This window comes from Delphinus delphis, chromosome 10, assembly GCF_949987515.2.
Source record: "Delphinus delphis chromosome 10, mDelDel1.2, whole genome shotgun sequence".
Classification (NCBI taxonomy): domain Eukaryota; kingdom Metazoa; phylum Chordata; class Mammalia; order Artiodactyla; family Delphinidae; genus Delphinus; species Delphinus delphis.
The window spans coordinates 3,398,178-3,414,630 of record NC_082692.2 but is presented as its reverse complement, the minus strand read 5'-3'; the positions used below and the strand labels follow the sequence as shown (position 1 = coordinate 3,414,630).

At 47.5% G+C, this 16,453-nt stretch overlaps 1 protein-coding gene across 4 annotated transcripts in view; it reads left to right on the top strand.

The window, feature by feature from the left end:
* RPP40 (ribonuclease P/MRP subunit p40) overlaps positions 1–16,453 on the top strand; it is a 47,633-nt gene that overhangs the window by 22,117 nt on the left and 9,063 nt on the right. Inside the window, exons 3-4 of one of the 4 annotated variants that reach the window (XM_060023700.2) lie at positions 11,036–11,238; positions 13,872–14,167. In XM_060023700.2, the coding sequence (XP_059879683.1) occupies positions 13,985–14,167 (183 nt within the window). In that variant the 5' untranslated portion in view covers positions 11,036–11,238; positions 13,872–13,984. Of the gene's footprint in view, positions 1–11,035; positions 11,239–12,471; positions 14,168–16,453 lie in introns of all 4 variants that reach the window. The other 3 variants (XM_060023699.2, XM_060023698.2, XM_060023697.2) reach the window with 3 other exon arrangements.

Here is a 16,453-nt window from a genome sequence, read left to right as displayed (position 1 = left end):
GTTAAACAAATGTATTTATTGGGCAGCTACTGTGTGCTTGGATGGTGCTAGAGCTAGAAAGCTGATAAGATACAGTGCTTGTCCTCCAGGAGCAGTAATTAGTGGGAGATTCATTCACAAGTATTTATTACGTGCCAGCACCCAGCAAGTAATAAAGAAGCGTCTCTTTACTTTTAGTTGGTGAATGGTGCAGATGAGTGTAGAGGCTGCGCCCTGAACCCGGCCTGGGGGTTTGGGAGGTTGCGGGGAGTGGAGGGAAGGTGAGGCTTCCTAAAGGAAGTGAGGATTGAGTGCGTGGGTGGGTGGAAGTGAGCTGGCTGAGGAAGGACGGGATAGCAGGGAGCTTCGGAGACCCGGCCCTGACAGAGCAGAATGTACCTGTCAGGAGTGCATTTAGCAGTGAGCTGTGTGCGTGGTGAAAACAGTATTCTGTTCACCTGGAAAGGTAGGTGGAGGTAAGTTCTGCGCTGCTGGGGTCCAGCAGAGGCACACAGCAGCTCCACGTGCCTTCCTGGGTTGCCCGGAACATAGACATTAACTGAGAAGATTTCAGATGCATGAACTCAGTGCTTTCCATAGATGTTCTGTAGGACACAAGGTGCTTGGATATTAATAAGTGCCACGTGATAAATAGGTCCTAGGGTCCAACTGGTTCAGAAGATGCAAATACCCACTGTGAATCTCTAGAGACGGTGAAGCCTTCAATTTTCCAGGTGGTCTGGGGAGATTCTCACCTGAGCCTCTTGAGAAACAAGTGCTCAGAGTACACGCTGGGGATGGCCGTGCCGGCACCCAAGTGGCAGGGATGCTGCGTGGCAGGTCTCGTAGTTCTGAATCTCCCTGAAGATGCACTGTTCCCCAAGATCTGCACAGCTAGAGGCAGGCTGGAGGGAGGTAGCTGCAAAGCACTAATGATGAGAAGACCCGCAAATGGAGAGTGAAAGCAGGTGACCGGTTGACAACTTCAGTGTTACCCACAGCTCCTCTGTTGTGTGCTGGGTGTTGAAAGCCCTTCAGCTCTCAAAGTACCAGCTCTACCTGATGGCTGGAAAGCATCTGCCCTTTCTTCTCGCGTTTCTTTGCATTCTTCTGACCTCTTAAGGCAGTGCAGAGACTGGCATGGCTATTAAAGTCAACAACTATTTTTATAGGTGGAACGTTGGTTGGGAGAAAGGACTTCTTGATTGGAATAGGAAACACTGACTGGCAAGTAATTGTACATCTTTTGGTCCCTCAACACTTGAGAAATTTGTGCTTTCTAAGAATGGTGGTTTTCAGAGGAAAACTAGCTAAATTTTTTAGTGAAAGCTACTTAAGGGTCATTTCTCATCCATATTATAAATGTCAGGGTTATCAGCAAGTGTAGGTCTTTCCTGGAGGATCTGACCCACGCTTGGGCTTCAAAGGGAGGAAAAGGAACAGATTTCTCCTGATTTCATAGAGCATCTGTTCTTGGGTCACCTGTACAAAATCATCGTTGCCCCAATTACTCTTCTGACGTCAGTATTAATTTCAATGTCATGTGATTTGCAGTTTTCATGATGCTCATGTCTTTTTAAGATCCCGTATGAAAAAAGGTTCTTACAGATCACATAGGATTGTGCATCAGTCTCCATGTGTTCTTGCTGAGTTTGTAGACGTCGCCTTTAAGGGACGTCTCTCAGGATGGGGAGGACTTGGACTTGAGCAGAAGGGAGGTAACCGTGTGAGCAAATGGAGGTGGGAGTGTGGGGTGTGTTTGGGGTGGAGTTCTTGTGTTTATTTATCGTTCCCTCTTATCACAATTGATCCCGGCCTCGGTGCCTTGAAGGAGCCAAGGTTAGGACAGTGCAGGGGTGGTGGGTGACAGCATTCAGAAAGGGAAATGCATAGAGAGCAAAGTTTGTACTAACCTTTGTTGTATCTACTTCATCTCCATTAGGTAGATGTCTTCTGCGTTTCGTGTATACTCCAGAATCATTCTTCATCCATATGGAAGTCTGTCGTGTAAATTGCTTAAATTTTGAAAGTTATCCTATCTCTAAAATCAAATCTGGTTGGATGTTGCAACCTCCAGCCACCACCTTTCCTCTCCCGCCTAAGTCTTTCACACGCTCATCCTTAGGAAGTTCTATATCATTTTCCTAAAATCATTAATAAAATGTAATTAAATACTTGCTCAGCTGCTTAAAGATGTGCATTATTGCACCAAAAAATAGAGCTACTCAAAATTTACGATGTGAAGGGAAGTAAAATCTTGCATTATTTTCGATTAACTCTTAGTGTTGAAACCTTGTGTCTCCCATGTGTGAGGTGAAAAATCTGAGAAATTCACTAGTTTTAAAAGTGTCATTTGGGAATTCCCTGGCAGTCCCGTGGTTAGGACTCGGTGCTTGCACTGCTGTGGGCCCAGGTTGAATCCCTGGTCGGGGAACTAAGATCCCACAAGCCACGTGGCACGGCCAAAAAAAAAAAAATGTTATTTAAGGGGGAAGGAAATGAAGGCCTGTGTTGATCTGGGCGTGTGATGATTCACACCTCTCTTTCTGGCTTGCAGTTTGAGGGCTGGGGAGTGATGTTTTTATTCTGGGCAGGTCTCTCTGAGAATAAGCACAGTACGTTAACAAGGCAAGAAAGTCTCAGAATCCCGCTTTCTTCTTCTCCCTTTCTCCAGATGAGCTAATGACTTATCATTCGTGCATTCCTCCTTCACATTTTCCCTCTCTTTGCAGATGCTGTCACAAAGTTCTTCTAACCCCCGCTTCGATAAAGTCAGACTGTTGGCATCCACTCCTGAGATGCCAGCTCACATCTCCCTGACCAGGGCTCAGCCACCACAGCCAATCCCCTGAGCCCCGTGTGCTTGGCCTCTGTCCTCTCAGACTGTCCCCAGGCATAGGGGACAGATCTCAGGCGGGGTGGACCTGAGCTTTGTCCAGAGTCAGACTGCTTGGTGAGGCCACCAGAGAGTTCTGGAAGGTCCCTTGATTGAAGATTTTGTGGTGGGTTTTGTTTGGTTTTTTAAATTTATTTGTTTTTATTTTTGGCTGCATTGGGTCTTCGTTGCTGTGCGCAGGCTTTCTCTAGTTGCAGCGAACGGGGGCTATTCTTCATTGCGGTGCACAGGCTTCTCATCGTCATGGCTTCTAGTGTTGCAGAGCACAGGCTCTAGGCGCACGGGCTTCAGTAGTTGTGGCACAAGGGCTCAGTAGTTGTGGCGTGAGCGCTCAGTAGTTGTGGCTTGCGGGCCCTAGAGCGCAGGCTCAGTAGTTGTGGCGCACGGGTTTAGTTACTCTGCAGCATGTGGGATCTTCCCGGACCGGGGCTCGAACCCGTTGTCTCCTGCATTGGCAGGCAGATTCTTAACCACTGCGCCACCAGGGAAGCCCCTCGTGGTGGGTTTTTCAGCATGCCCTCTAGGCTGAGGTGCTACCCTTTGGGGACATGGACTTTCTCCTTGAATATGGCCAGCACGGTGCCCAGCACGTAACACTGCTCATGAAACAGCATTTCCCTCTTTTTCCTGCAAGGGAGTTCCAGAAAAAGAACCACAAGGAAATTTCAGAAGAGAGACCACAATGTACAATTGAGGTAGATCAGGAATGTTTTGTGGTTGAGGGTGATTTGAACCAAGAATCGAAGCATAGGCACCTTCGTTCACCAGATTCTGTAGTCTCCCTGGTATAGTTCAGGTACTGCTACAGGATAAGAATGTAATAGTGACGAAACAAACACAAGAGTTTGCAGTCTGGTGAGTCAGACAAACCAAATAATTGCGTAAATAAATATAAATTTAATTGGAAAGTGACCTAAATGTCCAGTGAATATGGGGAAGTAAAGTATAACATGTTTTTATATTTTTTTCTTGAAATACAGTTGATTTACAATATTGTGTTAGTTTCAGGAGTAGAGCAGAGTGATTTTTTTGCAGATTATATTCCATTATAGGTTATTACAAGATATTGGGTATATTATAAGATATTGGGTTATTATAAGATATTGGGTATAATTCCCTGTGCTCTACAGTAGATCCTTGTTGTTTATTTTATGCATAGTAGTGTGTTACTGTTAATCCCGTGCTCCTAATTTGCCCCTCCCTTCTCCTTCTCCCCTTTGGTAACCATAAGTTTGTTTCCTATGATAGGACATGTTCTTTGGATTTAATATTATATAGCCGCTGAAATTGTTTCAAAGAATTCTGAAGTGGTTGCAGTAACACTGGTTATTTAAAAAGGGGTGTATGAAAGCATAGAGTGTAATCTCTATTTTACAGAAACACGTGCATGATTGCCTCTGCACGGGAAAGTTGGTTATGGCACATTTTTCTTGTTTCTAGAGGTAGGCTTGTAATGATATAAACTTCCTTCTGAGAACTGCTTTTGCTGCATCCCATACATTTTGGGTCATTGTGTTTCCATTTTTATTTGTCTCCAGGTATTTCTTGATTTCTTCAATGACCCACTCGTTGTTTAGTAGCGTGTTCAGACGCCACACGTTTGTGTTTTTGCAGTTCAAACACACTCTAACCACCCTACATTTCACTCCCCAGGGGAGTCCCAGTTGGCCCCTGCCTCTCGGGGAGGCTCTCCAAGGTCAGGAAGTGGGTCTGACCCAGGCTCCTTTCCGATTACTGCCTCTGCACTGGGACTTGGAGTGTGTGAGGTTTTGCACATGCCCTTTAAGAGGGGAGTCTCTGTTTGCTACAGCCCTTTGGCTCTCCTGAACATAAGCCCCACTGGTTATCAAAATCAGATGTTCTGGGGGCTCATCTTCCCCAAGCAGGAACCCCAGGCTTGGACCCCTTTCTCCTTGGGGAGAACCTCTGCAATTCTGAAAACTGGGGCATGTGTCTGACTATATTGCATCCCCTCCTATCCATCTCACCATGGTTCTTTCTTTATGTCTTTAGTTGTGGGAAATCTTTTCTACTGGTCTTCAGCTCATTCTCATAGATAGTTGCTCTGTAAGTAGTTGTAATTTTGATGTGTCTGTGGGAGGAGGTGAGTTCAAGGTCTTCCTACTCAGCCACCTGGGCCACCCTCTCTGGTGGGTGTCTCAAAATCTGGGGTTTTTTTTCCCCTCCATCAAAGGGGACAGGAATTGTTGACGTACTGCTTTCTAGAGTACTTAAAGCAAATATGTTTCCAGTTTGAATATTACGGCTAATGAAATTACCAGAGTGATGCATTCTTAATTTTGCTCCTTGATGCTAAGTGCACGTGACAGGTCTGCTGAGTGTTGCCCCTTTGCCATCCAGCGGCAGGCGGGGACTCACGGGGACTCGCGTGACCCCAGCTGCTCTGCCTGCCTCCCTGGGAAGGGGCTGCGTTCAGCTGTGTCCTCCCTCCAAGCTTCAGGAGCCCAAGACTCACTCTGTTGCTGAAAAATAGGAACCACAAGCATTTCTGGTGGTTTACTGTAAGGTGCAGTGATCTTCCTACAGCTCAAGGAACAGGTTCTAAAAAACAAGTATCAGGTAGAACAATTTTGCACACATTTTCAGGTTAACCATGAAAAAAAATGTTTACTTGTTTAAGAAAATGCCACGATTTATGCTTTGTGATAAAAATTGTTTAATGATTATTAATTGTCAAGGACCATGACCAAATATTTCCGATATACGCAATGTATGTGATGGACAAATTAGCAACGGAACAATCAGTACTCTAATACAAAAATATCAAGAAGAGGCAGTTTTAAAAAAGAAATTTAAAACTCTAATTAAAATATGAAAAGATTTTAAACATCACTAATAAGAAATAAATATAAAAGCATACATATTAAAGGATCAGATTGGCAGGGATCAAAAAACACAATACTCAGCATCAGGAAGGAACTGGAAATGTGACTTCTTACTATCAGTGGGAATACCCACAGATACATTTCTGTAAGGCTGCTTTCCAAAATATTATGACAACTTAGAAGATGCACATGCTTTTTTGACATGACGGTTACCTTCGTCCAGGATTGCTAAGTACGGCACTATTTATTTCACATGACCATGAGTGGGGAGCTTACTGGGCCTGGTCCCTCTGAGCTGTAACTCACTGGATTCAGGGCTTACATTTAGCCCCAGGGGAAGCCCAAGTTGCTGTGCTGGTGACCGAAAGGACATTTATTCTGGACAGAACGATCGCAGATTCTAGAGCAGGGGCCCTGACATGTTGTCAGAAGGAACACTTTTCACTTCCTTCCATCAGATCACTAACATCTGTGCAGGGCCATCCTGGCAACTCTGCAGATGAAGGCTCACCCACGTGGCTCCCTCTCCAGGGCTCAAACGGCTGCTTTGAAATCTTCCTGCAGATCCTTATCTAGGGCAAATCCCGTTTCTCCACCCTGTCTGGACTAGAGATCGGCTGGGCCTGAGGCTGTGAGGAAACAGCAGGTTCCTCCTTTTCTCACTTCTTTACCACCTTTGTTAAAGCTTTGAGTTCCAGGGACAGCAGCCTTGTCACCCCACTCCGCGTTGGAACCTGGGCCACATGGACACCCCGAGTGTGTCCCGCCCCACCAAGAACGCTGTTTGCTCTGTTGATGTGAATGTGTCTATACACAAGTGCCCTCAGATGCTCAGAGTAGCGAGTGTGGTTATTGTGGTGTGGACTGTGTTGTCACGAGGCAGAATTTGGGCCTGGAGACCTACTTACATACACTTGGCACTGATTTACACACCAGCCCCTGACAATCACTCCAAATACTTGTCTACGAATTCAGCTATATGGTGCAGCCAGCCACCGTTGTAGCCAGATCTGCTATTACGGGCTTCACACATACGAAGTACTGAGTAGATCTGTCAAAACGTAATCGTGATAATAATAAATTAGGGCTTCCCTGGTGGCGCTGTGGTTAAGAATCCGCCTCAGGGGACACGGGTTCCAGCCCTGGTCCGGGAAGACCCCACATGCCGCGGAGCAACTAAACCCGTGCGCCACAGCTACTGAGCCTGCGCTCTAGAGCCCACGAGCCACAACTACCGAGCCCGAGTGCCACAACTACTGAAGCCCACGTGCCTGGAGCCCGTGCTCTGCAACAAGAGAAGCCACCACAATGAGAAGCCCGCAGACAGCAATGAAGACCCAACACAGCCAAAAATAAATAAATAACTTTAAATAAAATAATAAATCAGCTCAGGCAGCTCACAAATACAGCTGCCAGTAGCTGCTCCTTAGCCCTGGTTCCTTGTGCTGGAGCGACGTCTCAGTCAACATTCTCTAGGGAAACTGCCTTTCTAACCCACCGCAGAAAAACAAAGAAGGAAAGGAAACTACCATTTCTTTACTGTCTTTCATCTGGTAGGCGCTGTCCTAGTGCTGCGGTTATTTCCCATTTCTTTCTATTATTTAATGTGAAAGCTGCGTGGTTTGTGTAGTTGGTTGGAGAAGAGAACACACAGGAAGGATCACGGGGATTGTGAAGCCTGCCTGGAGCGCTTGCAGCGCACAGTCTGCACCGCTGCAGTGCAGCTCTTCGCTGACCTGAAACCACAGATACTACTGAACCCTATATATACGTTATGATTTTTTTCCTATACTTACACACCTATGACAAAGTTTAATGTATAAGTTAGGCATGGTAAGAGATTAACAGCAATAACCAATAATAAAATAGAACAATTATAACAGTATACTGTAAAAATGTTACATGGATGTGGTCTCTCTCTCAATATATCTTATCATACTGTACTCACCCTTCTTCTTGTGTCTGGGTGACGAGATGAAGTGAGGTGAATGGCGTAGGCATTGTGACATAGCATTAGGCTACTACTGACCTTCTGACCATATGTCAGAAGGAGGATCGTCTGCTTCCAGTGATCCTGGATTCTCAGCCGTGATGATGTGGATGGTTGGGTGCCGGGAGCAGACGATGTCCATGGCGGGGGAACCCAGGCGGAACAGAGCCGGACAGGAGAGATTTCATCACGTTACCCAGAATGGTGCCCAGTTTAAAACATGAATTTTTTATTCCTGGAATTTTTCACTTAAAATTTTTGGACCGTGCTTGGCCATGGGTAACTGAAACTGCTGAAAGCGAAACCACAGCTAAGCGGCGGGGTGGGGGGGGGGGAACTACTGTACCATTTTCCAATAAAAAGAGTCAGGGTTTCTTGGAGAAAAGGCTAATTCTGGCACTGAGGTGGAAGATACAAGATGAGCCTGGAGCATCTTAATAATGCCAGAAACTAAGAAACTGCTTTTTTAAAAAAAGTATGGAAATGTCAAAAAAAAGCTGACCTGGAAGAGCTCCCAATGGCTCAAACTGGAACAATGTGAGCCAGCATTGGATTATTACCCAGAGGGTGCAGTCGTCACCGGATATGACCGTAGGCGAGATTTGGTCCTGAATGCAAACATTCCCAGGGAAACTTAAAGGAGACACAGTATATTGGCCTCAGATATTTCCTCCAAATATTTATTAGTAACTTTTTATCTTATTTTCTTTAAAAGACCTATGAGTGTTCAAAGCAAAAATTATAACATTGTATCGTGGGGTTTATAACGTGCAGATGGGAGATGTGTGTCAACAGTAGCACAAAGGATACAGAGAGGTTTTTATAATGTCCACGTCTGAAAATAGTACACTCTTAGTTCTAAGTGGATTGTAATATGTGAAAGATGCATATTGTAACCCCTGGAACGACCACTAAAACAATGCAAAGAGGTGTCGCTTAAATGCTAGTAAAGGAATTAAATGGAATACAAAAAGTGTTTGTACAAGCATGCTCATAGACCCTTGGGCCAGAGTAGCCCAAACCAGCAAGTAACCCAAATATCCATACATAGAAAAATGTATCAACAAACTGTGATATGTTTACACAGGAGAATACAACTCAGAACTTAAAGGAGCAAACTACAGGGGCACACACTGCGGATGAATCTATAAACACACTGCTGAGTGAGACAAGCTGGCCGTGACGCATCATTGTAGGATGACAGGCAAAATGAACCCGTGGTGATTGTAGGATGACAGGCAAAATGAACCCGTGGTGAAAAAAAATCACAAGAGCATTTGCTTGTGCGGGGAGGAAAAAATTGCCTGGGAAGGAACTTGAGGGAATTTTCTGGAGGTGATGAAAATATTCTGTTCTTGAAAGGGGTGACGTATACATGGGTGCATTTATTTCTCACAGTTAATGTCTGTGCCTTTCAATGTATGGACCTCTTACCTCATGAAAAAGAAAAACAATTGAAAAAAAAGTGAAGGGTGGGTAGTAGCTTGAGGTATTGATGAAAGAGAAATAGCAGATAATTAGGAGTCACTGAAGCTGGGTGACAGGTCTCTTATAGCATTTTGCTATTCTGTAAATGCTTAAAATTTTCTGTAACAAACTGCTTTTATCAAAAACGGAAATTGGTCTACGGTGTTAGCCGGTGAGATGTTGGTTTCTTCGTGGAGGAGGGAGGGAGAAGTGATGGCGGGGTGTGTCGGGGAGGCCGGAGCGAAGCTGATGTTGCTTTTGGCCACACAAGCGTGTCCACTCTGTAATGACCCATCGAGGTGCCCGTGAATGCTTCCTGCATACGTCTCTGTATGCATGTTACATGCCAATAAAATTTAAATGCTGCATATTTACACAAAAATCCTAACTCAGTGTCTCAGAATAACAGCAGGGTTTTGTCTTGTTTTGAAGCGGGACACGTTCACTGATGGTCTCATCAGACGGATTTTAATATTCCAAAGTATTCACGTCCTAACCCTCAGGTGACCCCTTAGAGTCTTCCAGTTTTTGCCTCCATTTGGTAGGTGGCGTGATTTTTATTTTTTATGATGCGATACTTTTTCCAGAGCAGCTCACCAGGACCACGACTCTTAGCACAGCACCCCGTGCACAGTGGGCACTCAGAACCTGCAGAACTGGGTTGAATCAGGAATAAAACTAGTGGAAGGGATGCCGAGGGTGGTAAGTAGGCTGTGCAGGTGAGGCTGGAAGACCACGACCCAGCAGCGAACGCTTTTACTTGCTGAACCATTTGGAACAAGTTCACCCAAAGATGTGGGTTTAAAGCGATGGTCTTCAGCCTTGACCAGGCCCCGTAATCACCTGAAGAGCCATAAAAAATACCGATGCCCGGGCCTCACTCTAGGGATTCTGATTTAATTGGTCTGTTGCACTCGGGTTTAAGGAATTTTAAAAGCCCTCCAGGTGATGGTCCTGTGCAGCCAGGGGTGAGAACCACTGACTCAGGGCTGTCGAGGCATTAGCTGCAAGTGATTTCCGCGTGTGCTTCGGGGTCTCCGAAAACAGCTTTGCCCTGTTAAAAGCAAAGGACTACTTCTTACTCAGCAGCAGGAGGAAATGTCTTCTTAGCAGATCTATTTCTGTGTCACTTGCTGTCAGAGTCAGAGGTGGTTTTAGACACGATAGTTTGATTTAGTCTGTGTTGAAAATCATAAATAGCCTACAAGTACCTAAAAAAGATGAGAAGAATTTGCCAACATGTGGAGTGCATTATGTATTTTTCAAATTTCTCCTGTGATTAGTAATGAAAACGGTATTGCTGGGGCCTGATTTCCTCAACTCAGCCCTTGGCCATTTCCCCAAGTTGTTCCAAGTCTTTCCAAGACACTTCACCACTCTCTCAAGGGGATTATTCCCAAAGGTGAGGAGTACTAGACACTGAAATCTCTGCACAGTCTGTTCCTACTGCAGAAGTGTCCACCTCCAGAACCTCGAATGACTAGGAAGGCTGCATCAGCAGTGGGTCCAGTGGCAGTGGGTGGGCTCTGAAGACAGGTGGACTTGATTCCCAGTCTCAGCCCAGCCACTCAGTAGCTGTGAGGCTTTGGACAAGTTACTGGGCTTGGAACAGCTGTAGAAACCTCGTTTTCGAGAAGAGGCATCCTTACACCGAGTGCACAAACGGCAGTGATTCTTCATCCCTCCCTGTATCCAAGCCCTTTGAAATGTGATTTTACAGCTGCTCCCACTGAGAGGTAGAATCTGTCCCTCCAAACCTTGCATCAGGGCTGGCCAGTAGAATGCAGTGGGCATGCCAGTGGGCCAGCTTGGGACCTCGGCCTGAAAGGTCTTAGATGCTTCTGCTTTTTCTTTCAGAACCCTGCCGTCTCCATGACAACAAGCCCATGTTAGCCTGCTGGAGGATGAGATACTTCAGGGAGTAGAACCAAGGTGCCCAGTCAACAGCCAGCTCCTCACCAGAAGCAGAGCCCCCTAATCAACCTGCAGCTGACCACACATGCATGAAGGAGCCCAGCTGAGACCAGAAGAATTGTCTCGCTGAGCCCAGCCTGAGCTAGGTGAGTACTGGGGTGGCTTGTTATGCAGCAGTAGCTAACTAATACATACGCCCACTGCAGACAGGATGCCAGGATTCAATGATATGTTCATCACAAGTGACTTGGCAAACAGTAGGCACCCAGTAGGCGCTGGTTTCCCTTTCCCCTTGTTTAAAGTTGGATCTCTTGAGTTATACAGAAATTCTTTTCATCATGTATGCTTGTGATTGGTTCTTAAATGCACTCAGTGCCCCACCTGACAGGAGGAAAGAGGCAACCAGAGTCTGACCACTAGGGCCCAAGGCCAGATTGCAAAATAAGAAGTTTGTCTTTAATCTGTTCCCTCCAAATCTAAACTCTGGAGGTCAAGGTTGTGGACAGATTTGAAGACATTGGGCTGCACCCTCTGGGGGCCCCATCTTCCTTCCTTTGCTGTCTGATCTCTGGAAAGGGGGAACGGGCCCACACCAAGAAGCAGCTGGGACGCAGTGGTTGAGCTTTGGAAGCTTTCTGCTTGCACCCCTCTGCTCCCTCCCTGGACTTGACACCGTCTCTCCCCACCCTGGGTCTGAGGAGAGATGTTGGTAGTGCTTTCAGCTCTAGAAACCAGAAAAGCTGACACAATGGTATGAACAAGCAAGGGCAGATGAGGCCGCAGAGGTTGGCAGGGGCCAGGTTAACTAAACTTTTATTCAACTGCAACGAGAAGCCAGTGACAGGGTTTAAGTGGGGGCGGGGTTTGCATATATCATGTTGTTGACATTTTCCAGAGATCAGTCTGGATGCTGAGTGGAGGATGGACTGTAGGAGGACGAGATGGCTGGGAGGCTGTGACTGGCAGTGGACCAGAAAGAGAGGAAGGTTACCGGCAGTGGTTGTAGGGTGGAGACAGTGGGGAGGGGCTGCAGAGCCATTTCAGTGAAGCATTGTGGAGAAAAGCTGGAATGAAACGGGTTCAGTAGAGAATGTGAGGAGAAGCAGCCCTAATGGAACAGAGAAACAGCGGCAACGCAGAGCGACCTGTGGTCAAAGGAGGTCTGCTTGTTTAATGCACAACACGAAGGCATGTTTGTCCGCTGACAGAAACCACCCAGTGGGGAGGGAGGGGGGGAGGAATGTGATCGGCAAGGGACATTACACACGCAGAACTCTGGGGAGGGAGGCAGAAAGGACTCCTCAGCCCCAAACTGACCTGAAGTTGCAGCTTTCATCTTTGAAATAAATAGGATTTTGGCCTTCTATTTCATAACACAGGACACCCCGCAGATCATATCCTCGTCACGCTTCCCTGTAAGAACACCTCCGAGTTCTCAACACCCAAAATGCACAGCAGCTACTTATCTCGCCATACATTTTCCAGCTGAAGTTCATACGTATAGAATTTACACCAAGCCTTCAAAACTTAATACAATATTTTGGGCTTCCCTGGTGGCGCAGTGGTTGAGAGTCTGCCTGCTGATGCAGGGGACACGGGTTCGTGCCCCGGTCCGGGAAGATCCCACATGCCGCGGAGCGGCTGGGCCCGTGAGCCATGGCCGCTGAGCCTGCACGTCTGGAGCCTGTGCGCCGCAAAGGGAGAGGCCACAAAACTTAATACAATATTTTAACCTAAATGGCATGCTAGAAAAGCTTCATGTTGCTTTCACACGTAATTGATAGACGGTCAGAATCACGCTAGTCACTTTGCAAAGCTTTGGAGCACCAACCAAGGAGACGTACATATTTGATGTTGCTGGTCTGAGAGGCCACTGCTGTTGAATTGTGTGGTGACCAAGAAGCAATGCTTTGGGCTTCCCTGGTGGCGCAGTGGTTGAGAGTCTGCCTGCCGATGCAGGAGACACGGGTTCGTGCCCCGGTCCAAGAAGATCCCACATGCCGCGGAGCGGCTGGGCCCGTAAGCCATGGCCGCTGAGCCTGCGCGTCCGGAGCCTGTGCTCCGCAACGGGAGAGGCCACAACAGTGAGAGGCCCGCGTACCGCGAAAAAAAAAGCAGCAATGCTCTAAGCATTCTACATTCTAATACAATATTTATAAGGTATATCTAGGTGCCATATTGTGATTTAGGAAATCGGTAGTTTTTTGATTAACTTGCTAGTCCTTATCATTTTTCTTATTTAAAATAATGGAAACAGGTTTTCCTTAGAGTATTCACAGAGATAATATGACATCTAAGGCACAGGATACTGACATTAATGGCAGAGGACTTTCCAGTCTGTCTTAGTTTTAGATTTGTAAATACCTTCCAAATTACTTAAGTTCTATTCTTCCAAATCTTATAGTAAAACTGATGCTCCATAAGGTTGTACTACAAATATTCTGCTGTTTTCTGTCCTCTCTGCATAGAATTGGGGCTGTGCATACTCCAGTTTGAGAAGCATGTAGCAGTACGGCCCTTGGAGTTGATCAGAAAACTTAGATGGAAAAACGCATTATCACTATAACCTCCAATAGCAAGAAATTATTAAAATCGGTTCCAAAAGGATATTTTTAAAAGCATCTTGAAAGTGGTTCTGAAGGAGTCTTAAGGAGCCCTGTTAAAGGTATTATGTGTTACCTTTAGACACAAACTTCCTTAACAATTTGGGAAGGAGCAACCTGGGGCCTAGAGGAAGGATTCTGGCAAGAGAACTAATTTCAGGTAGGGTACCTTGTAGGTAACCATCAGCGAGCTTCTGCGTAGGCCCCCCAGAAGCCTAGGCCCGCTCCCAGCACTAGCCCCGCCCCTACCCGGGACCGCCTCAACACGTGCGGCGTGCCTGCACTGCGCATGCCCGCGGGGAAGGGGCGGGGCGAGCCGAACCCTGGCAGGACCTGCGTGGAGAAGACCATGGCCATGCTGTGTCGGCTGCGAGAGGTGCCCCGGCACTTGCTGGTCTGCGAAAAGTCCAACTTCGGCCACGAGAAGTCGCGCCACCGGCACCTCGTGGAGACGCACTATCACAACTACAGGGTGAGTCCACATCCCGGGCCCGCGGACCGCACACCATCCCGCCGGCGGTGGAGGCTTGGGGAAAGCCGCGCTCTGCTCCCCCGCCCTCGGCGCGCGGAGGGGGCGGGGGCCCTCGCCAGGCATGCTGGGAACTGTAGTCTCTAGCCGCTCCGGGCCTGTGGTTTGCCCCGCCTCAGGACTACAAGTCCCAAGATGCGCCGGCGCGGGGCGGTGTTCCGCCTTCGGAGGGAGAAGCAGGTTGGCGTGCGCCTGACAGAGTTCGCCGCGCCCCTGGCCACTTACTCCTGCTACGACCCGCTGCAGGTTGGGTGCGTCCCGGGGAGGGGCGAGGCCGGGACCAGGCCCTGGCGGGTGTGCCCCGCAGCCCGGGACGGACCCGCCCCTTCCCCATCCCGGCTTCCTTCCCCCGCCGCGCGCCGGAGGGTCTTTGCGGAGCCTCGTGCGGAGTCCGGGAAGCTGCTTGCCCTTCTGAACCGCTTATGGGCGCTAGTTTGATACCTGAGAAATCTCCCCCTTTGCCTGCTGCCTTCTGCGTTGTCCAGCCAGAGTGCACCATTTCGGCAGCTTTTGCAGAAATTCGCCGAGGCTTCCCTGCTCGCATGCGCAACTTCAGAGCGATTTTCGCTGTTGCTCCGTGAAAATGTCACCCTCTCGGGCGCCTTTTTCGCGAATGTGGTGGTTGAAGCATCGGTGAGGTTAATTATCAGTTTATCCAGGATCTGCTGAGAGTAGAAGAGAACATTCCTAATTCCCAGGTAGTGTATGCTGGGCGGGCTTCACCAACCCATTTAAGTGGAGAGGGCTTCAGAATAAACCTTACAATGAAAATGCTTTAAGCCTTTTCCACTTTAAATAGACCAGCCTAATCTCAACTCAGGCCTGACTGGCTAGTTTCTCAGACACAATTGGTGACCCTGGTCCTTCAGGGACAAACTGGTGTCCCAGCTTCGGGAGAGTGATTTTTGAAGGTGTGGAGCACCTGGGCGACGTTTGAAACCTGTCAGGTTGATTATCTCTGCTTTGGATGGAAAGCTCATCACAGACAGCAGTCGGGGATGTGTACCTTATCTCTCCCGTCCCATCTGTAGAATTTTTCTATCTGTAAAGTGTAAACATCCAGCAGACTTCTGCTTCCATGTAACCTCTTAATAATTGGTGTCCCTAAATTCCTTATGCCCTAAGGAACAGTTCCTTTGATTCCAGCCTGGTACTAGGATACACAGATCTAGGGATATTCAATTGTACTATATTTCCCTAAAAACTAATTAATGTAGTGATAGGAACGGGACATAAAATATATTGCTCATTTGTAAAAGATGAAACACAAGCAAGGGCTTCCCTGGTGGCACAGTGGTTAAGAATCCACCTGCCAGTGCAGGGGACACAGGTTCAAGCCCTGGTCCGGGAAGATCCCACGTGCCGCGGAGCAGCTAAGCCCGTGCGCCACAGCTACTGAGCCTGCGCTCTAGAGCCCGCGAGCCACAACTACTGAGCCCGTGTGCTACAACTACTGAAGCCTGCACGCCTAGAGCCCGTGCTCTGCAACAAGTCACCGCATGAGAAGCCACACACGGCAACAAAGAGTAGCCCCCGCCCACCGCAACTAGAGAAAGCACGCGTGCAGCAAGGAAGACCCAACGCAGCCAAAAATAAATAAAATTAATTTAAAAAAATTATTTTAAAAAAACCCACAAGCAAGAGCTTCCCATTAAAATTGTTTTGCTCAGGCTTCCCTGGTGGCGCAGTGGTTGAGAGTCCGCCTGCCGATGCAGGGGACACGGGTTCGTGCCCCAGTCCGGGAGGATCCCACATGCCGCGGAGCAGCTGGGCCCGTGAGCCATGGCCGCTGAGCCTGCGCGTCTGGAGCCTGTGCTCCCGCAGCGGGAGAGGCCACAACAGTGAGAGGCCCGCGTACGGGGGGGCGGGGGGGAATTGTTTTGCTCATTCACCTTTCCTGTACTGTAAGCTCGAATACAGAAATGGAAAACTTGAGTTGTCAAATTTCTCTTTTCCTGAGATTAGTAAGTTTTTTTGTTTTGTTATTTTTATTTTTAAAATTTTTATTGGAGCATAGTTGCTTTACAATATCGTGTTAATTTCTACTGTACAGCAAAGTGAGTCAGCTATACGTATACATATAGCCCCTCTTTTTGGATTTCCTTCCCATTTAGGTCACCACAGAGCAGAGCAGAGTTCCCTGTGCTATGCAGTAGGTTCTCATTAGTCATCTATCTTATACATAGTATCAATAGTGTATATATGTCGATCCCCATCTCCCACTCTGAG